Below are 23,504 nucleotides of genomic sequence, written 5' to 3' on the forward strand. Positions count from 1 at the left end.
CAGGACTTGGTTGACAGTTTTCTGGTGCGGCAGGAATTTTGATTATTTCCCCGCTGGCAGGAGGCGGTCCTGACCTGCGCCTGTTTAGGCTTGAATGGGTGCAGGTAATAGTGCAGGGCCTGGCATTGAATTGTCCACCAGTGTAGTGGGCCAACAGCACCTCCAGGTGTATCCGGCATGGTGGAAGGGAGAGGCTTACATCATGTGCAATCATATGATAAATATCCCCCTTGTGTTTTATGGTTAGGACCACAGGACTTATACAGGGCCACGTTTAGAGCAATCCTTTGGTTCACGATAAATGGCTCTCATTTTAGTCTTTATGGTATATTTGCTCTGTAACACGTTATTTTAGATGCTCACAGCTCTTGGCATCTACACCCTGGAACTTACTAGTTCCTTACTAGGCAATATGATTTTATTGTAAATTTTTTTATTGTGAATTAGAGGTCCACTTCAGCCAACACATATTTTACCTTCTCATGTTTAGATACCCAGCCTTCTGAATCAGGTTTCGGTTAATAACTGGGGACGATGCATCATAATCTGGGGTATATATGGCATCACTACCAGAAAGCAGCTCCTGTTGTGTAATCCTCATTGCCTCGGCTTCAGCTTCCAACTCACCCTGTATTCTAGAAGAACAGATGGACGTAATTCCAGTAATATAATACTACAGGTACAAACAAATGAGATGACAATTAAAATGTGTCCCAGACAGTTGAGATTCTCCGACTTTAAAGGAATTGATTGGTAGGTTATGTTTCACTGTTATGTGATACATTAGGCCAGAGTTCAATGAGATGTGTGCCTTCAATAAAACACCTGCTTATAAAGTTGCCAGTTTAGTATTACACTTCTACGAGTCTTGTACATGCTTACCTTTGAATCATGCCAGACACAGAAGCAAGAAAACCATCCATCTTTTTGGAAAACATGTCATATCCCTTTTTCAGAAAAGCTATCTACAAAATAATTAATATGTTATGTTCTAGTGAAATGTAAACATATTATAGAATTCGAGTTAAGATGTATAAGCTTAAGTGTTTTCACCTGTCCCTGTGTGTACCCAAGAATAGGATCCAGCATTGCCGTCCTCTTCCTGTACTGCAGGGCATTTAAGGCACAGTAGTACTGAAGAGATGAGAGGTGTTGTTTTCTTCTAGCTCCAGCAACCTCTTTTGCAATCTCAGCTTTTAGCTTTACAAAATAAAGTCAAAAGTAAAGATAGTGTTAAAAGCTAAACATATCCAGTCATTAGGAAACATATGCTGGGGGGACATAGAAACCACACATTAAAACTGCATCGCTGTTCACAATGAGCTACTTTAGCCGCAATGTTTAGCTGTCACTGTGGATTGACTTACTAAGGGCTTAGGAATAAAGGGGGTTGGTGAAAGATGTCATCATTCATTCTTGCACGTTTCTAGAGTTTTTAGTCACAGTCCAGGTAAAAACAAATGGATGATCTTAGTCAAAAAACTCTGGAGGAGGTCCTCCACAGTGCTATAGAGCAAAGCTAAACATTAACAGTAGTTGATAGGTAGAAGATGTTACTAAGGTCAACACCCCTGTGGGGAAAGAAAAGCCAGTATGTTAGCTGTGAACACAAATAATGATTTGTTAAGGAGTCAGAGGTGCCTGACGACTTCCTATCCCCTTCCACAGTAAACATTTTATAATCATTGTATAGTTTTTTTTCTTACTTTTTCATTCTCTCTCTTTTTGGGCAGCCTGCTGTACTTTGCCATGGAAAGGTCATGCTCTAAAATGAAGCAAACACAACATCCAATGAAGAAATAGTTATTTAAAGCACAAGCCCTCATGTCATGGGACCGATATTAGAATAATGACATGAATGAATTATCTGTGTTTGAAAAAAGACTTACCATTACTAGCCAGAAGAAAGAGATCTTTTAGTGTGCTTACTTCTGTAAGACAAAACAATAAAATTGGAATTAATGTAAAAAAATTCTAAATTATACAACAGTACTACACACTTATGTTTAATCTAAATTATATTTTATAAAAGCTTACAACTAAACAAAATGTCATGAAGGTTCGGATACTCAGTATTTTACTACTGTAATAGAAATGCATTTTTATAAAACTTTATAGTGCAGAGAATATTATGAACATAACAGTGTAAATATGTCCTGTGTAATTCCATCATTTCTATTACCCAAACAACACAATCCTTTTTATGGCTTTGGCAATATGAGAATGGACTTCTTCCCTTACTTTGTGGTCCTCAGGGCTCTTGGATATGTCATGCTATAACAACAGCACATTGACTCTATGATGTAGTGTAACTGACTTTGCATAGATATCCATGGTATTAAAGTGGTCTATATCTGACATTACAATTTAGTCACGTTAATAATTATAATACCACGTACGACAACAACTAGTGTATGCAATAGTCTCCGACGGCTTGGGCTCGAAGCCCCTTCGGCTGCGTCCATACATGGCGGCTACATTGCGTTTTCAAACACAATTCGAAGGCTGTGGCTAGGAGATTTGCCTAATTGCATTGTGTTAACAGTATGTTTACATTGTGTTAACATTTCCTTAACATTGTGTTTACAAAATCCTCCCCACAGCCATTGAATGGAATCAAAACCTAATGTAAATGCAACATGTAAATGCAGCCTACACAGGAATCATTGTCTGTCAGCGGAGCACAACTGTGGTTACTCCGTGAATCATGGACTGTGCGCTGGCTGGAATTGTAGACCAACCATAGTACAGAGGACTATGTAAATCATAATGATGTGTAATACAAGGACCGAATCATGGACCGACCATGGTTGCATGACACTAAACTTTATACTCCCATGATCTAATACCAATAGCCCTTACTTAATAAAGACCATCAAATCTAAAGAAGAAGACGTTTTTTCAGCTTGGTATTAAAAAGCACAATTTAGCCTTTGTCAGGCACTAAAACTATATTAAGGTTTAATCAAAATAAAGTGAAGAATAATATTTTTTTACCGGTGAGATCCTTTTCACGGAACTGTATCAATGGCAGCACCATGCTATCTGCCAGCTGCTTTGCTAGTTCTGTATGAAGCACATTGAGCTGGAAAAAACAGAAACATTTTTAAAGTATAAGTAAATAGAAGCTAACCATTGCTAAAAGTGCATTGTAAATACAGTCTATACTACTATAATATGGGCGGGAATATATCCTGAAGGCTGCAGTCCAAAGAATACACATTTTTTAAGGAATCTAAAAAAAAATTATTTTTTTTTCCGAAGAAAATACCCAACACTTAAATTTGCAGAATTATAATTTGCTTGATCCTTTCTTGTGCCAGGATAAAGAGTACCCAAACACATAAAGGCCTACAGTTATATTTACATTAAAAAACTTTTTTTTTTTTTCTTTCCCCCAAATATAATATAAAAATATAAGAAAAAAAGTAACAATGCAAAAAAATACCTTATTTTTATAAACCCTAAAACATTGCGAACTTTGTACTAAGACCGCCATGGGCCCTGGGCTGTGTGACTATTATAGCCTCTACAAGTCTGGAATTCACATCCTACATATTCTGTTTCCCCTAAAATAAGACTTCCCCCGAAAAGAAGAAGACCTAGTACAATTTTGTTCAGGCTTAGAGATATAAGGCCTCGCCTGAAAATAAGACCTAGCGGCAGTCACTGCTGCAGCTCCCCCCACGCCATACATTGGTATTAGGAAATCTTTTAGATGCTGCAGTAGGTTGTGATGGGGAAGAATTCATGGGATAAAATCTCTGATTGTTGTGCTGCAAATGTGATACCAGCTGCGACCAGGGTCATTTATGGAAAGTGCTTTCAGAGAAGGATGTCAGAGAAGTTGATTTTTTTGTTCAACGATAAATGCAAATTCTTGTTCATGGGAAAATAAGACATCCAGTGAAATTAAGACCTGGTGCCTTTTTAGGAGCCAAATTTAATATAAGACACTGTCTTATTTTGGGGGAAACAGGGTATGATACTAGAATCAAGCTTCTTGGGGAATGGAGGATGTGTCCCATCTGCCTGCTTTCAGGACCCTCAAAGGTCCTAAAATAGCTTTTGTGTACATGTGTATTGAGAGCAGAAGCATATGTAGGAGGATTTCATGAGTGAAAGTCCTTCCAAGAATAAAATCTGATGGGTGCTTTAGGGTGGCCATGGGCCACCTAGAAGTCTTGGGTCCCAGGCTATCGTCCAAACCGCCTATATTATAATCCACTGCTGTACTTCAAAAGCATAAATCACTTTCAGTCTAATAAAATAGGTCGGAGGGAATAGTAGATCATTGGTAAGTTCAGGTTAGGCAGGTTTGTTCACATAACATATGTTTGGTGTCTACACTGCAGATATCTCATTAAATATGCACTCAATATTGAAATCATACAACACAATAATTCTCTAACAGGTCAATGTCAAAGTTGGTCCCTTATATTGATATGTAAGGGTGGTCAACCCTTACAAAAAGGCCAATTGCAACAAAAGTTGGTTTATTAAAGGGACAGTGTCACCAGGATGGATCCCAATAAACAACCATCATCCTCTGGTCAGGTATGAAATATCCTGAGCTGACGAGAGTCCAAGTCACTCTGAGAGGATGAAAGGATAGTGTCACTTGATGCCCATATCTTGGGAAAAAGAACCAGTGGCGTAACAACAGTCGTAGCAGCCGTAGCGGCTGCTATGGGGCCCGTGTGGCACAGGAGACAAAATTTAAATTATATTTTCTCAGGCCCATCCCTCCCTGCAGACTGGGGGGATGGGACCGTCCTAGTGCTGTAATACGGGCCCCTGTGCCGTCCCTCTTTCCCTGTCTGCCCACCTCATTTGCTGCTGCCTGTCTCGGCATCTTCTTTTTCAGCCACCCAGCCTGCCCACTTCATACCCTGCTGACCGCCTGACCCGCCTATCTCAACCGCCGGCCTCCCGGTCCATCAGTCCATCTCATCCGCTCATCTCAGCACGCCCGATAATGTAACTATTTAATCTTTATTGTTCAACATCAAACTTTATTGATTGTTGCATAGCATGACAACATATGATAGGTCATTATTCAACTATTTAATCTTTAGATGGGTGTGTATGTATGTATGTATGTATGTATGTATGTATGTATGTATGTATATGTTTTATGCAATTCAACCAAAATTATTTTCATCCTATTTTTACATAGGTGTCCTCCACTTAAATACATTTATCACCAAAACAAAGGTTACTTTACCATCATTGTAATAACATTAATTAAAAAAGACATCCAGTCTATACATACAGTACTTAAAAATGGTCCTAGAAATATTAGTGGGGGGGCGGTCAAGCAGTCGTAAACCAGTGGTGCTAAACAGTGCATCTCTTATGGTACTAGATGTTATGCCTCTGCAATAGTTCTCAATTATCCATTTCCCTGTCACACTGTGCACAATATCATTCAAGTGTATAGTTTTAGCAGTATTAGAGTAGGTACCTGTGCCCTCTGCTGCCGTTATCCCCTGCGCCCCTCAGGTATAGTATTTAGCCTACCCAGGATGGCCAGCACATAAAAAAATAAGCGGAGTACTCACCTTTCTGACCCACTGGGCAGGTCCTGTTCCTACTTCATGTGCAAGGGCACTAACTCCATAGCACAAACTATGATGTCAGCAGCGGCTAATGTTTCCTTATGGTATTCATATACAAAACTTAGACTATAGCAGTGCCAGCATTTTCTGTGATGTTTAAAAAATTATGTCTCAAAGCAAGGGGTTGATAAAAAGGGATATTCTACGTAAAAATAGAATGATCAGAGTGTCAAAAGGGAATCGTCAAGTGTGCATTTGCAGGAAAAACTGAGATTATGTATGGGTTGTACACAAGGTCTAACATGAAGCAACAACATTGTCAAAGTGATTTTACATTGGAGAAAAGAATAAGGGCATGGCCTTGTTTGGCAGCAATTTTCACCTTGAGTACAACCCTTGGTGTGGTTAGGAAAAAATAAGATAAATAATTGATCAAGTGGTACTGCACAATGAGACTGTGATTGCAAAATGGGCCCACACCATATGTGTGTCTTAGCAATCTATAATATTGATCAAACATGAATGCTCAAATGCTCTTCTACCAGTTATATTGTTTAAGGATTATGACCTGTATTCAACTTCTAACTCAGTGCAGTCAAACACTAGCCAGATGTCCTTCAGCCTTAAAGAAGCCAACAATAAAAAATGCAGTTATGAAAGATTTCATTTGTCTGAAATACACTTCCTAAAATCAAAATGCCATTAAAAAACTTGTCACATTAAAAAGGAGTCAGACCTGCAGGAATTATAGGGCAGTATTAACTAAGCAGACAGAAAAACAGTGTGAGATAAAGTTCAGGAGAACCTGTATTTTATAAATGGGACTGCCACCGGTATAAACTAACTGCTTCTTTCTGTTATGGCATAGCAGGGGGTCTTTGTGAAGACAACTGGGTGGACTGAGAAGAACAGAGCGACATTGTAGATCCTAAATTAGTAATAGAGTGGTGTCCCACTTTCACTTGAAAAGGATTTCTGACATTAGAAAAAAAAAAACAACTTGTGGGGAATAGCAATTTTGTTTACTATTGTAACATCAGTGCCAGCATCGTCTTCTGTCCGTTGTGTGTGTGTGAACTGTGCCTAGGTTGCAGCTGTTTTGGGGATGACTGAACTACACACAGCTCTTCTGCAGCCCAGCTCTGTCCAGCAAGGGTTACCAGAGTGTTGCTTGACCAGTCCACTCATCTTCTGGGGGTGGCGTCCAGGAACTCCTATATATACCTGCCCAGTTCCATTATACTTTGTTGGTTATAGTCTCCTCATACCTTTTCCCGTTTTCTGCTTGCTTTTCGGTTTATCCGACATCTGCTACATTTACCCGACCTAGTAATCCTGTGATTCGCTGCCATTTTGTTTTTCACCTGTTTTTTTCTAACTCCGTTTGTTTGTCTGTATCTGTTATTTGTCCCTCCATGTTCTTGTTTGTTGCCGGCCTGTCTCTGGCTTCATCTTAGCTGTCTGCTCCACCATCCATCAGCTGCCAGATAAGGTAAGGTTCCCCAATCCTCTTGCACGGTTTCCCACGGTCTGGTAGCTGGTTCCTGATAGTGGGTTTTCCCTTATCAGGGCGGTATATATGCTTTAGGCATGGCTGTAGCCTGCAGTAACACTGAAGGGCGAGTTCACTACTGCTTACCCAGTCTGACAAGAAAACTGACAAAATTTCAGCTTTTATAGAAGACGTTACACTTGCTAATTATCAATGAATTCAGAAAATTTGACCAGAACCAGGCAGTTAATAACTCCTCTCTCCTATGGAACCAGTAAGTTAAAGCTGTATCTCAAATGCATTGTAAAATAATCAAATAACCAGATTAAATTTTGAAGCCTCTTTTGGTGCAGTTTTTTTTTATTTTACAGGTGAAAACTGTTCAATAAATGTCTTCCAGTGGTTAAAAAAAAGCATCTTAAAAATCATGGTAACTGAAAGCATTTGTTTACGATGCAGTTCCCTTAAATTTTTACAAACATCTTATGTATTTTGGACCAGTTTTCTTTTCATTCATATTGACAATATGTAATTTGTAAGGTGTAGTGAGGTGGAAGTGTAATGTGAAGTTCTATTAACCTAATTTTCACACCTTCAAAGGGCAAGGTGTTGATTTTATTTTGCCCTGATGCATAAAACCAAAAAGATCAAAATTGTACTCTTTTTCTTCACTGAACATATTAATTTTTCCTGTGGGTCATATGTGGGTAACTATGCTTCCTTAGGCAACAACCTGCTGTTATACAAACAAAACAGTCCATTTACTTTATTCATAGATTTCCTTTAAATCAGAAACATCTAACTGGAAGCCAACAACGAGATACGTTTAAGCCCTTCTATCTCCAGCTGTGGTGCAAAAAGCACTTTTACATCTTCTAGTCATGAATCACTTTACTGCAAACAGTAATTAGAATATGGCTTGTCCTGAAAAGTCACAATTTTTCATATATGATGAGACAATGTCTATCAATTGCTTAACCACAACCACTTATCTGCTATCACACTGTAACCCCTGTCTGTCTGCCCTTTATGTTGGGGGTAAAAGAAGTACAGTACTATCATTTATCAAAAGATTCTGGTCTTAGGTCACTACTGAGCTCCCTTAGAGTTTAGAATACTAGGTATAAAAGCTATGAAGCATTGCACCCTGCCCACAAAGTAAACCAAGTAAAAAAAGAAATCAGCATCAATAGAAAAATGTTATTTGTTCACAAGAAAATGTGAAAAAAGTGACGTGAGATGCCCCGGAAGAAGTCTGAAGAGGCGAAACCTGAGGTTGGGCGAGGTGTCTTGGCACTTTTTAACCTGTTATGCGCACAAGATTGGTTTGCGAGTATGGAATAAAAGTATTTTATCTCTACACCTGAGCGATCTACACCATACTGTATATTTTTCCTCGTATAGGAGTGTAACAAGGACCTTGTTGAACGCCAGTGGGGTGGTCTGCATGAAGGAGGAATTAAAGCTGGAAGGATCATTTAAGGGTTGTCTATTCCTGAATACAATGGAGTGGTGAAAGAGAACTTTCATTGCTTTGGAACGATTCACTGTAAGGCAGGAGTGGAGCTTTGGGTTTTCTTGTACTAAATTGTAATTTGGAGCACTAAGGAGAATGTTCCCCGTCTACATTGCTGCTCCAAAAGTATTTTTCCTCATCAGGTACTAGTATTGGTTGTGCAGGTTATAACTTATAAGGTTACCTTCACACAGACAAGGCAAACATCAGCCGAGAATAACAGAGATTTGCCTCGATTTGGCATCTGTTTTCATAGATCCTCATAAACCATCTATAAGTGATCTTTGAAACGGTTCTGAATAGGACATGCTGTACTTTTAAAGGGATTTGTTGCACCGTCTACTAAAAAAGCAGCCATGAACAATGATCTATTAAAATCTGTTTTATGATCTATTTTGTGCAGCTGTTTGCCTTCCGTTCATAAAACTGAAGGCGCAAGGTTATTTTTCTCTGTCTTGTGCCTAAGATGTGCAGTTTCTCCAATGTGCATACTGCAAAAAACATGCCTTTAGAAGTAGTCTATCAGCTCCAAAACAAGCCCGCAAGTAGAAACCAGCCCAGCATTATGCTGGTTCTCAGCGATTAGTCAGTTTGGAGAAAAATTTATTTTTTTCCAAATAGGTACTTTGTGTACTAGTGGTGGAAGTGTTCCTACTGGTGCCTCTTTTTTTGTCTTTTTTTGCCCTCTCCATGTACCGGGACCCGCCATGTGACGTACTATTACGGGGTTAATAGTAGGGTTAAACATTATTTCTAAGGGAGATATCCATTATTATGTAGCGGGGCAGCAAAGAAAGGAGAACAGGGGCACCAGCAAGCAACTCCCTACCCCTAGTGCTGATTTGCATAAAGATTAAAAATGCCCTTTCTCTTAAAGAAGTTTTCCCGCGAACATAAGTTAGGCCCTAGCCACAAATTGTGCCGCTCGGCAATTTCCGGCAACTTTATAGACATTAATGGAGCAAAGCGGTCATGTGCGGCTGTCTGCTCCACTACTCTGACAGAGGTACGTGGGACCCCATCGGACCACTCGTTTTTGTGATCAGTAGGCTTCTCATCACCGAGACCCCCACTGATCAGCAAGTTAGGCCTTATGCTGTGGATAGGGCCTAACTTCTGTTCATGGGGAAAACCCCTTTAAGGTAGTTCTAATAAGTTATAAGTGTACTACACAACTTTGTTTTAACTTGTGGTGTGATTTGGGAACTGGTAACAATCCTATTTTGAAGTCCCGTTTTGTTATCAAACAAAAAGGTATAAAAAAAAAAATCCACTAACCTCATTTACTACATTTGCAAAATATTGTAGAGTTGATATGACTTCTTCATCTCCTTTCCCCAAGGCAAAATTCTAGAAATAAACACACATCAGGAATGTAACTGGTATCACAAGACTTAGAGACAAGAAACATATTCTTATGAAATACTGCATACTGATACATAGGGGGTCATTTATCATTAGGCAAGCTCCTTGGGACAGTTCTACTAGTCTGGTGCTCCACTGCCGGTCAGATTCATTAAAGTTGCTTTGGTCCTTTAATAAATGTTCTTATGCTCTATTTGCTCTCAGGGATTTTTCTTATTTTTTAAAAAGTTTTAAATTAATTTTTTATGAATGGATCTGGTTTTGCATTGTATTGCACTATGTAGTTCTATGTTTACGCTAGAAAAGTGAAAGTGACTTTTTAGCAGGTGCAACTTTTTTGAGACTTTTTATGCCATAAAATGCCCAGCATGATAAATAACCCACATAGTCTCTATTCTAGCCTTAAGCATTTATATCATATCCCCATGGTTACTGGAATCTCCACATTTTCAGAACAATCCCACTAGTCACTGAGGTGACTGTCTGCTGCCTCATCCAAGTAGAAAACAATTAGGAATGATGTGAAAACCACCAAAATGACAACTCGTATCTGTAACATACCTGTTTTTCATATGCAAGAAGCTGGCCGGACAGCTGTTGGGTAGCCAAACACATTTCATTCTTGAAATAGAAAAGAAATACTTATGTAATCTCATTCATCATATTAACAATGAAAACATTCACTTTACCACATGGATACGTGCAACTTTATGATAATTTTTACTCCTTTTATTGGCAGTTCACACAATGTTTTTTTCTTTTTGTTAGCCAATATCTCTTTCCCAGTTTAGTCAATGGGAAACATGGCATGTCCAGGTCAGATAATGACCTGTGTGTACTCTTATTAGGGGAAGGGGGATTTTAGGTCAGAAAAAAACAAAAAAAAAAACAAATTTGGCTTAGGCAATGATTACAATGATTAACAATGTGATCCAATACAACTTCTGTTATTTCATTTCCTTCTACTAGCACTCCACCCATAAATGAGAATGTGATCCTTGTTCTCCGGAATGTGGGGTCTGATCCGTTTGGTGCTCACCAATGAGGTAGTTATCTCCTACCCTAAATGCTGATGTGAATAGAGGATACCTTCTAGATCTTGGACAACCCCTTTAAGAGCCGTTGCCAGCCGCATCATACAACCAAAACAAGGCATGCTTTCTATCAAAATATATAACACCTAAACTTTATTATAACCATTAAAATTGCTGAAATATTGCTAAAACATAAGCAGTTTTATTATTCATCTTAAATGCGCAGGAAACGCACTTTGTGAATGTCTTCCTAATATTAAAGTGAATCTCCACTGAGGTGGACTTCAGGTAGATGTAAATGTGTGGAAGTGGCCCTGGGCTATATGAATATTTTAGCCCCTACAAGTCTGAAATTAACCTTTAAAGGACCTTAAAAAGTCCTGAAATGGCTGTTGTGTACATGTGTATTGAGAGCAGGAACATATTTACAGTGATGTGGGTGGTTAGAATGGCCATGGGCCCCTAGAAACATGGGCCCCAGACTACTGCCCAAACCAACTATGTTATAATTCACTACTGATGGTCACATTCTATGACTTTTTAAACAAAATTAGGTCTCTGTTAAGTGGAGCAACATCTATGATTATAGTAGTAAGCCTCACAGTGCATACCATTAAGATTATTGTACACATAATGCGCACTAATAAACATGTAAACCGGTTTGCCATTTTTTTTCTTGGTGACTCACCTGCGCCCCATATACTCTCTGCATAGTCTGAAGTAGCTGATTTGTATATTCTGTTAGTGTTCCTGCATCTTCCTCAAAAACACTCAGTAGGGAGCGAGTCTACCAAAATAAAACAAATAAATGTATAATAAACCAAAATGCATTTAAACATTTAAAGTAAACAAATAATCAGGACCAAAAAAAAAGAAAGAAACACTGTAGGGTTACAGTAAAGTGTGGCAATTTACAAGGATGGAACTGGCAAATAAAAGCATGGCTGTCCTGAAGAGTTTATCCATAGGTAGTGACATTCAGATAACGAATATTAACCCCTTTAAGACAAAGCCAGTTTGTATGCTAAAGCTCGGCCTCTTTTTATGTAATCTGGAACGTCTCACTTTATATGGTTTTAACTTTTTAACAATTTAACTTACCAAAATGAATTTGAGATTGTTTTTCGTGACACATTGTACTTCATGTTAGTAGTAAATATTATATGGTTTATATGTTTTGCGTTTATTTATGAAAAAATATATAATTTCCTAAATTTTTGGAGACATCTGTTATTTTCAACATTTAAATTATCTGTTTTTACCACAGTGAGACAGACAGCTTTTAGGAAGATTTTTAACCAACCTAATTTTGTTGGTAATACATTTATTTATCCCTAAAATTTACACATTTCCAAAATATAAAAAAAGAGAAAACCCATCTTAAAATTTGTTATGCAATTTCTCCTGAGTACGTAAACGCCCCACATGTGGTCGTTACTTGTTGTAGGGGTAATATAGTATTACCGAGTATATACGGTAACCTTTTGGAAGCGTGGAGGAGTAGTAAAGCATTGATTATGTAATTGATTATTGATTATTTATTATTTTTGGTGTTCACCATATAGCCTAATAAACATCTTACCGTATATTCCGGCATATAAGACGACCTGGTGTATAAGACGACCCCCCTACTTTCCTGTTTAAAATATATTCGCCGTATAAGACTACCCCTTTTCCAACGCATACAAAACACCGGTAAAAATTTTAAAAAAACAGATTTGAATTTAACATGGTCCTTTTTTTAATTTAAATTCTTATGACATGCAGGTATATAGCAGGAAAACTGTCGCTCATAAATATAAGGCATACAACAACAACATTACCATCGTCCATTTTACTGTAAATGTTACCATACTGTACCTTAAATTTTTATTTTATTAAATATTCCATGCCATGTACTCAGAAGCGGGAAAAAATTCCAAATGCAATGAAAATGGTGAAAAAACGCATTTGCGCCATTTTCTTGTGGGCTTGGATATTACGTCTTTCACTGAGCGCCCCAAATGACATGTCTACTTTATTCTTTGGGTCGGTACGATTAAGGGGATACCAAATTTGTATAGGTTTTATAATGTTTTCATACATTTACAAAAATGAAAACCAACTGTACAAAAATTATTTTTTTGATTTTGCCAACTTCTGGCGCTAATAACTTTTTTATACTTTGGTGTACGGAGCCGTGAGTGGTGTAATTTTTTGCAAAATTTGATAATATTTTCAATGATATCATTTTTAGGACTGTACGACCTTTTGATCACTTTTTATAGATTTTTTTATATTTTTCAAAATGGCAAAAAAGTGCCATTTTCGACTTTGGGCGCTATTTTCCGTTACGGGGTTAAACGCATTGAAAAAACGTTTTCATATTTTGATAGATCGGGCATTTTCGGACGCGTCGATACCTGATGCGTTTATGATTTTTACTGTTTATTTATATTTATGTCAGTTCTAGGGAAGGGGGGTGATTTGAAATTTTAGGGTTTTTTTATTATAATTTTTTTTTTTTTTTTTATTTATACTATTTTTCAGACTCCCTAGGATACTTTAACCTTAGGTTGTCTGATCGATCCTACCATATACTGCCATACTACAGTATGGCAGTATATGGGGATTTTTCTCCTCATTCATTACAATGTTCTATCAGCACATTGTAATGAAGGGGTTAAAACGAAATAGCCTCGGGTCTTCGGAAGACCCGAGGCTACCATGGAGACGGATCGCCGCCCCCGGTGACGTCACGGGGAGTGGCGATCCCAGGTAAGATGGCGGTGTCCATGCGCCGCTATCTCTTTGAGGCCGCCGGCAACTTTGCCGGCAGCCCACGCTGTGAAAATACCCGCGATCGGTGCTAGCACCGATCGTGGATGTTACCGGTAAGATTTTGCTGCAATATGCAGCAAAGACTTACCGGCTATGGAGAGGGCTCAGCCCGTGAGCCCTCTCCATGCAGCGCGACCCGACCGCCGCCGTGAATACACGGCGGGCGGTCGGGATTACCAGCGTATAAGACGACCCCAGAGAAGACAGAAGACTTTTCTGTCTTCAAAAGTCGTCTTATACGCCGGAATATACGGTATTTTTATTCTATGGGTCAGTATGATGATGTGGATTCCATACTTAGATATGTTTTCTTACATTTTACAAAATTTCTCAAAATAAAACCTAATATGGGGAAAAATCTATAGTTTTTGCATCAGCAAGTGGCATAACACTTTTACTTTTTTGTCTACGGTGCTGGTTGTTTTTTGCGGGACAATTCGCACAGTATGCTGGAGTAGACACTGTGGGGCACATTTACTTACCCGGTCCTGGGCGATCCCCGTATCGTAATGTCTGCTGGAATGCACATCTGCCGTGATTAAAGAAGATCGTGCACCCGATTTTCTGCTTGTGATGCTTCCCCGCTCAGATCCACCGGAGTTAACCTTCTTCTTCCCGATGCATAATTGCTTGTCTTGCGACACAAATTTAAATGTTAAATCCCACGTTTAGTCCGAATCCGTCGGATCGTCCCCCGATTTCTGTTGCATGAAAGCCGGCGCCGATGCGCTAAAATCCGATCATGTGCGCCAAAAGAACTTCTAAATGCGGCGCAAATCGATATTGCGGTCCGCAGACCCTTAGTGATTGAGCCCCTGTATGTTTTTTTATCACTTTTTTTTTGCATATTTTGTGGGATAAAATAGGTAAAAATTATAATTTTTTATGGGTTTTTTTTTTTTTTTTTTTAAATCAGGTAATTTTTATTAACCACCAACTTCATTTTCCATTTTTATAACAGAAAATTACAAAAATAACGTGAACATTGCAAAGCGCAATTTTACATACAATACAGACAACAATAACTCCCCCTCCCTCCCAGGCAAGAGAAGCAGTGCAGCGGCGTATATTTTATCAGGATTCCTATACCAGGGATTTTATTCATTCCCAGTACCAGCTTGTAGGGCTCATAACGATCTGTCCTGCAGATCGACAAGTTCCCAGAAGGGCATCGGGAGTGTTAATAGGATCCTAGTGTATATAAGACTCGCTTTTTCTAGAGTTCTAAATGTGGATCATGGCATCTCTAAGCAGAGCTCCGGATGGTAAACCTGGAGTAGAGATCCAACTACCCCAAACAGCATCGAACTTCTTAAGTACCCCTCTTTTCTTATAGACCGCTCTTTCCAGTCTAATATAGTTATTTACTCGTGTACAAAATTCTGTAATGGTAGGGACAGTGGGTTGAATCCAGTGTGAGACAATAAGTTTGCGGGCTTGATATAATAGCCTTGCAACAGTTAGTGTCAGTGCGTTGCCTTCACATGAATCCTCAAGCCATCCTACCTGGAGGGTTATGGAGCATACACCTTCCTTATTATTTCTAATACTGCATTCCAGAATGGGCCGATTTTAACACACCTCCAAAACATGTGTATTATATCTGCCCCTTCCACCCCACATTTGGGGCAATTTGATGTATCCCATGCCCCTATTTTTTTCCAGGACAACTGGTGACTTATATGCTCTATGAATCAGCAGGAGCTGTGAGTATCTGTGCATCTCTGAGAGAGACAGTTGAGTTGTCATTTCTAGAATATTGTTCCATTGTTCCTCAGATATTGGTCCACATCTGCTTCCCATTTGTTTTTCACTGTTAAGGGAGACTTCTCCAAATAGTAGGAGGTTGTACAAAGCTGAGATGAGCCCTTTTGTGCGCTCTGCCTGTCCCAATAGTCCTACCACAGGAAAGGATCCCACTTCTCTGACCTCAGCATTAAATTGAGTAGTCCATGCCGGACTCCGTGCCGGAGCTGCAAATATTGGTAAAAGGAACGATGAGGGATGTTATACTGTTCTTGCAGTTGGTCAAACTTTTTTAGCCTCCCATCTTCTAGTATTTTGTCAACTGTCACTACTCCCGCTGTCAACCAAGTGTCAGTCCCGTTAAGTTTTTGGGTTTCTGGAAAATGGGAATTGTGCTATATTGGGGTATGCTTTTCACAGTTTTTTTTTAATGGCATCCGGCATCCATCATGCAGATTCAATGATGATTTATTTTTATTCTATGGGTCGTTACTGATGGGGATACTATATGTGCTGGGATTGTGTTATGATTTTGACCTTTTCACATTGTAAGTCATTTTATGTGTTAATGTGGATTTTGGGCAATTTCAATAATTTATTTTATATTGAATAACTTTTTTTTTAAAACTTTTTCATTACTTGGAACATGAACAAGCAATCATCATGTCAGCCTATGCTTGTACCTTTAAGATACCATCACAGACAGGATTTTACAGGCACTGCCTGCGGGCAGCCCTGGGGTCCTGATCGGACCTGAGAGAGTGCGAGCGCTCATCAACTACCTGGACGTACTCCAGCATACATGTACACATCGTAGCATGGCGTGCCTGTGAAGCTAGCCAGTGATGCCCAGGGCCAGTGCCGAGCTCACAGGTGCACTGAGTATTAGAAGAGGATGTCCTGCAGCAGATCCTACTCCAGTGTCAGCAGCAGAGCACATGCAGTTATCATCGCAGCCGCCAGCACTGGAGCATGAGTTACTGCGCATGCGCAGAGCTCCAGAAAGGCCGTCAACGTGAATACAAGTTGTGCACAAGCCCAAGCTGTATCAGGAGCATAACCAAGACGTCCAAGGAGGCAGGACAGCAGAGGCCACTGGGGTTGTAAAAGCTTATGCTCCGACAGCCAAGGCACGCTACTCCACTCCCTTGTTGCCTCTGTCAATAATTTGCATATTTGGCAGATAAATTTTAGATCATGTTTAGCAATATACAAGTATAAGATATAGATAGTTTAGGGCTGAGGAAACAAGGAGGAACCTACCACTGGATCTACATTAATAGGTAGATTTCCTTTAAAGAGGGTCTTAAGATCTACTTTAATAGGTACATTCCTGATGGTTGGTTTTCCTTTAAAGAGGAGAAATTAGGAAAGGTAAAGCATTGTTCTTGGAGATCTGTATAAAATGCATTTATATTCCAGGATTGTAGGTGGACATGGAGTACTCTGGTGTGTGGGATCTCTAGAGATCTCACTGAGAGGGAACCTGTCAGCAGAGTGCTATTTTTATCAGGGGACATGTTGATGTATATGCCAAATATGTTTTTTTTAATGTCTGTGTTAAGGAGCCAGGAGTGAAATGGATAGATTATAGATCGAAGTGGTCATTTGTAATTTTCTATCGGGGACTCACTGGCAGGTTGCCAGTGAGTTCTGCATCTTCCACCATTGAGCCTATCTTGAAGTTCAGGGCAGACAAAAGCAAAGCAAACCTGTCAAAAATAGACTGTATCACCTCATCCCAAAGATTTCTTCCTTTAATATGTTAAAAATAAAAATGGAAAATTTGGCATGAAGTTGACGGTGGGGTTAAGCCAAGTTGGCCAGGGCTACTTTCATCACAAGATTCAAAACCACCGGGATATTAGTCATCACATCTAGCTTTTATGTTAAATTCCCTAAGAATCTGCTTTTCAAATATTTTATGAGAAATGTTTAAAGTCCACACAGTTTGTAGCCCTGAACACAATGTTAAAGGGATTAATCTTTAAAGAAAATATTAAAGGGATTGTCCAGTCATTAAAAATTCAAGACATTTGCTTTTTTTTTTTTTTTCTACCAGTAGATTTCCTCTGTATAAAACATTAACGCTGCTGAATAATGACTAGAACACTAGGTTTATTAGGAGCTCCTGAAGCTAGCCGTTCTTCGCTACAATTAGTTAACTTAAAGCATGTGAAGAAAAATAATTCTGTAATACTGTGTCCCATATTAGTGGTACAGATGTATGGTAGACAACCGCTCCACAGAGAACATGTCACCAGATTATGGTCCATAAATTGGCAGAAAGTCCTTTGTAGCTAGGGTTTTACAACTTAAAACTTCTTCCCCAGTCCTGTCCAACACAGCATTCTGCAGCATTAAAACAAGGAAAGGGAACCTTGCTTTTCTAAACATGCACAATGATGTGAGCTGTTCTCAGACAAGGGACCTTAAAGGAAACCTACCACTTGTAGTGGCAGGTTTCCGATGGAAATACCGGGCACCAGCTCAGGGTGAGCTGGTGCCGGAGCTTATTTTAGTTAGTGTTTTAAACCGCGGTATCGCGGTTTAAAACACTTTTTAAACGTTATAGCCGGCGCAGGCAGGTACGCGCTCGGCGCTTACCGTGCACGCGGCTCTCATTCACTTCCTATGTAGCCGCGTGCACGGTAAGCGCCGAGCGCGTACCTGCCTGCGCCGGCTATAAAGTTTAAAAAGTGTTTTAAACCGCGATACCGCGGTTTAAAACACTAACTAAAATAAGCTCCGGCACCAGCTCACCCTGAGCTGGTGCTCGGTATTGCCATCGGAAACCTGCCACTTCAAGTGGTAGGTTTCCTTTAAAGGAAATCTGTCACCAGGGACCTTATTTTCGCCAAAGACAGGTTACAGAAGCTCATTACAGCTGCAACGTACATATGCCTTTATGCTTTCTCTAAGCATTTGCATTACAACATTGTGTGTTATAACTCACCCTGACAGAATCCTCTGTGTAGTCCCAGAAGTCGGGCTTTGGTTTGGATACATTTCAAAAAACAACATGTGCTGCAGACTGCTCAGCTCTTAGCCCCCCACCTTTCTGCTCCTGTACAGCTCCTCCCTCTCCCACTGATGTCAGCTCACCAGGTTGTTTGCTCTGTGAAGGAGCAGGAGGGGGGAGCTGTACAGGAGCACAAAGGTGAAGGCTAAGAGCTGAGCAGTCTGCAGCACAGACAAGTCACATGTTGCTTTTTGAAATGTATCCAAACCAAAGCCCAACCCCTGGGTCTACACAGAGGATTCGGTCAGGGTGCAAGGTAAGTTTTAACACACAAATATATTGTAATGCAAATCCTTAGAGAAAGGAGCAAGGCATATTTACAATGCAGCTGTAATGGGCTACTTTAACTCTTTAGTGAAAATGAAGTCCCTGGTGACAGGTAATAATATAATAATTTTTTATATAGCACACAGAGATTACGCAGCGCTACACAGGGATTTACAGGTCTCCGTTAACCTTAAGACTAATGCCTTTATTTTGTTTTATTACTGCAAATTGAGCGACCTCTGTATATAACCCTTTCCACACATGCATTTTATACGGTTGGCACAGCTGGTATGAATGGAGAAACAAACTTCTGCTTTAGACATAAGACAATGTGAGATTCAGGGAGTCTGCATGTCTATCAACAAATACAGCAAGTGGACAAATTAATGATACGACATCATATTCACATCATGTATCTGGTAGAGCTCCTTTATTTGTAAACCTTCACTGGTTCAATTCTAAGTTTTTAGTGGCCGGGATGGGCTGCTTAAAAACATTTACTTACCTCCCGGCGTCTGCATTGCTGTCTCTATTAATCTTGCCCCATCCCCATATCTCAGCACATGATACAGTGCTGGGACAACCCCTATGGACAACATTTGTCCATAGAAGTCTATGTAGAGGGACGATGATGCGGATAGTTAAAGGGGTATTCCCACAAAGGATTTATATGTACTCAGGATAATAAAATAACACTTTCTCTAATTCACTATTATTAACAAAAATACTGCATTTCACAGATGTAAGTCCAACGGGTCTCTATAAGTCCTGGTGTACACAATTTTGGTTGCTCATAGCCTCTGCCTCTAGCTCACACAGACACACACTGACTACCTGCTGGCAAGCAACACATCATAAGGAGAGAAAGGCCCGTTCCACACTTGCAAGAGTGATGCGATGAACTTGCATCACACTCGCAACGCATGCTGTCTGGATCGCACGGCTCTAACGCTGCAAATCAGCACGGAACTCAGCATGTCAGTTCCCTCCCGGTTTGCAGTGTTCTGGCTGTGCGTTCGGGGCAGCATGCGTTGCGAGTGTGATGCGAGTTCATCGCATCACACTCGCAAGTGTGGAACGGGCCTAAGGCTACATTTATATGAACGTATGCCAGCCTGGCCGTAGCCGGAGGGGCATACAAGAGCAGCGCTGGAAATAATTGGCCCAAGGCCTAAAATATGCCCAACCATAGAGCAAGATCTATCTTTATGCAGCTACACAACGGTACAGTAAGCACACGTTTTGCTCACCGGACCGTTCCGTGCGGCTTTTGCCGTCTATTGGGGATCTATGTATGACCGGAAGCATGCAGCCCTACATAGGTCCAGCTCACGTTTGTGTGAATTCGGCCTAAAGCTAAAAACTACAGACAAAGATCTTTATCCAGGGGAGGGAGGCATATAGCAGAGTTGTGTATGTTATGGCTGCGATAGTAGAGCTGTCAAATGAATCTTATGATCTCTGATCGGTCTCATCTTCTTTCCATGTGTCAGATGCTAGAACAATGTTCTAAAAGTGAAAGTGTATATACACCTGTACCCTGATTATCTAACGACATTGTCACCCCACAGAACTAGAGGAATCAAGAAGTCTCTGGTTAAAGAGTCCTTGCACACACACTGGACTCTTACACTGAGCAGCCTAGGGAGTGACAGGAGCTAAGACAGCAATAAAACTGAGTTAAATGGTAAGGGGTTAAACATTATCTTTATTGTGTAAACATCACTAGGGGATTGAAATTTGAGAATTTCCTTTCATGGGCAAACCCCTTGGCTATTTCTAGCCATCTCACCCTGTGTGCTTAATCCCTCTGCCTACTACTTAGTCCTGCTCTACATCTGTCCTATATGTGTAGTGTACTGAAGACCTCATAGCGGTGGATATTATCCGCTCTCCAGCTCATTGACAACTAATAAATAGAAATACAATTCATGCAATGACAAGCACTGTGTGCCGCAATGACATTATTCGGATGTAAGTTCTGCTTATTGTTACTTAGCCTGAGCCCTGACCCCACTATATAACTGGGATACTGATGAATGACACCCACTGGATAATGGGGACTGGCAACATGTGTGGGCACAGAGCACTGATAACAGTGGAGGAAGGAGACGCCACACAGCACCTCCTCCAGCAGCACAACAAGCTGCCCCGTCTCCTCCTCACCACAGGCCTCGCAGCTGCCAGTCACCACCACAGTGCCAGCAGTGCCAGGGTGACAGGGCCGCGCAGACACCCCACGGGCTGAGCAGTCATGTGACCCGTGTCTTGTACAATGGTGTGCGGCTATGGCAGCCTGAGCCTCACAACAACAAAGTTTCCTCCATCCGGGAGCGAGTCCTCCCCCAAATGTCCAGCAGCCTGTGCCCCTGTCACCCTGCCCCTATGCCCATATCACTGCATGGGGCGGACTTTGCCCCCTGGTACGTGAGTTACACGTTAACTCGCCCGGAGCTATAATGGAAGCACAATCCGTGGCCCGCACTGCAGGCGGCGCTTACCTGGGGGCTGTCTAGCAGAGCCTCCTCCAGCAGCAGCTTATCCACAGCGGGCATGATGTCCTCCACACACACAGGGCTGCTACTCTATTATTTAGCTGGATTCAATTATCAGCCCTTCCTCCAGGAGACACGTACTGAGTGACGCTCCTACCTGCGGCCGCTAGTTGGCAGCACAGAGTCTCCTCTCTGCCATAGTGCGGTGTGCCCAGCACGGGGCAGTCTCCTCTCCAGGCTCCACCACACTATATACCCTTATCTACCAGGCTCGATGGCACAGGGGGTTAACAGGCTTGCAGGTGGGAAGCTCTTGTGACAAAACCCAAATGCAAACCCTTTTGATGTGAGTGAAGGTGAATTCACTCTGGTGTCATGACCTGTGCTGCGCCTGCACTTATTAACCCTCTAATGACTAGACACTACTGCCCTTACTATTCATTTACTTTACAGAGGAGGTGCCCCTTGGGTAAAACTGTGGCAGAAAGTGGTGCTTCTAAAATCAACTTGCTAATGTACCAGAAAGACTCTTGGGGGTGTTATCAGAGCCCCTCCATGCTGCAGATTACACTGTGTAAGGAACTCTTCCCTCTACCACAAGGATCAAGTATTGGAAACCAAGCACACTTACTTGGGCGGGATCCACTATTCTTTTAGCTTCTTATGCCCTTGTTTTTACAAAAAAAAAATCTTTTAAAATTATGCAAATTAACCTGAGGGGCTCCGAGTTCCACAGCTGTCAATGGAGCTTGAAGCCCCTCAGGTTCATTTGCAAAATTTGTCAAAGCCTTTTTTCTTAAAAACAAGGGCATAAGAAGCTAAAAGAAGAGCGAGTCCTGCCAGAGGGGGCACCTGCCAGTATGTCAGTGTGCTTGGTTTACAAGCATTGATCCTGGTGGTAGATGTGCTTTAAGCTTCCTCTACTGTGAGAGGAGGGGAGGGGAGACAGTGTAACAGCCTATGAATCTGCAGCATGGAGGGGCTCCTGTAAGACATCCCTAAGACTCTGCTAGCGCATTAGCATAATTATAACAAAATAAATAAATATCCCCCACAGAAGCCTGTTTAAGAAGGTTACCACAGTGACAGTTCCTGGATATACGAGTAAATGTCCCTGGTTTATTATGCTTTATTTTAATGGTAGATTTCCTTTAAGTCTTTAGGATATCTATCGCACCACTACCCTGACATTAACATAGATATGAAATGGACAGTGGCCTTTCTGATGGCGACATACAGGTGCTTAACTGTATCAGCAAATTTGAACAAGACAGAAAGTAGCACCAATCCACACTGTAGCTATAGATGTATGAGTAAAAAAAAAATATTTTTCACTTTTCACAAATATTCCCGGGATATTCATCCACTTAAAAGGTATACCTTAGTGCAAACACTTGAAGTATAACAGTTAAAATAATATATTATACATAGAAATATACACACTCTTTAAGGAAAGAGTAAACAAAAAATGGTCCTGTGTGGTATCAGGATTATTTTTTTATTTACTCTTTCTCGCAATATGTCGCAGAGACATTACCATCTAGTCAGAGCGACACGGACAATGTAAAAATATGAAGCATCGACTTAAATGACTTTGGTAATCAACAACTAAACAGCAAAAATAAAGAATAAAACATTACAAGGACTCAAAACAATCATAGTATCCACGGACCACGTCTATATTCTAATTTTAAAAGGCAGAAATGTGCCCTATTAGTGCCATTTCTGACTCCTTTTTAGCCCAGCCTGAGGTCTTAAAGAGTGTGTATATTTCTATGTATAATATATTATTTTTATTTTAACTGTTATACTTCAAGTGTTTGCACTAAGGTATACCTTTTAAGTGGATGAATATCCCGGGAATATTTGTAAAAAGTGAAAAATACAATTTTTTTACTCATACATCTATAGCTACAGTGTGGATTGGTGCTTGGTGCTACTTTAAGGCCCCTTCCACACTAGCGTTGCGTTTCACGTCAGGATGCAATGCGTGAAAAACTGACGTTTTTGGCTGCGTTTTTGTTCCATTTTTCCTTGGAGTAATTAGCGTTTTTGCGTTTTTCACGCGCGTGTTGTTAGCGTTTTTTTTGCGTTTTCGGCGCATTTTTCACGCGCGAGTCAATGGGAGAATCGAGCATTTTTCAAAGGGACCATGGTTTGGGATTAAAATGGGTTATTTAATTGAA

General features: G+C 40.5%; 1 protein-coding gene across 2 annotated transcripts in view; it reads right to left on the reverse strand.

Annotated features, from left to right (window-relative positions):
• The window catches only part of APPL2 (adaptor protein, phosphotyrosine interacting with PH domain and leucine zipper 2), a 37,114-nt gene extending 15,581 nt beyond the window's left edge, over window positions 1-21,533 (reverse strand). Inside the window, exons 1-10 of one of the 2 annotated variants that reach the window (XM_072146453.1) lie at window positions 21,325-21,533; window positions 11,657-11,755; window positions 10,496-10,555; window positions 9,848-9,919; window positions 2,998-3,085; window positions 1,890-1,931; window positions 1,707-1,765; window positions 1,054-1,200; window positions 883-965; window positions 477-635 (exon numbers count right to left, since the gene is read on the reverse strand). In XM_072146453.1, coding sequence (XP_072002554.1) covers window positions 477-635; window positions 883-965; window positions 1,054-1,200; window positions 1,707-1,765; window positions 1,890-1,931; window positions 2,998-3,085; window positions 9,848-9,919; window positions 10,496-10,555; window positions 11,657-11,755; window positions 21,325-21,378 — 863 coding nt within the window. In that variant the 5' untranslated portion in view covers window positions 21,379-21,533. The remainder of the gene's footprint in view (window positions 1-476; window positions 636-882; window positions 966-1,053; window positions 1,201-1,706; window positions 1,766-1,889; window positions 1,932-2,997; window positions 3,086-9,847; window positions 9,920-10,495; window positions 10,556-11,656; window positions 11,756-21,324) is intronic. The other variant, XM_072146452.1, reaches the window with a different exon arrangement.
• Window positions 21,534-23,504: the final 1,971 nt, after the last annotated feature.

The sequence above is a fragment of the Engystomops pustulosus genome, chromosome 4, assembly GCF_040894005.1.
Source record: "Engystomops pustulosus chromosome 4, aEngPut4.maternal, whole genome shotgun sequence".
In the NCBI taxonomy this organism is placed as follows: Eukaryota; Metazoa; Chordata; class Amphibia; order Anura; family Leptodactylidae; genus Engystomops; species Engystomops pustulosus.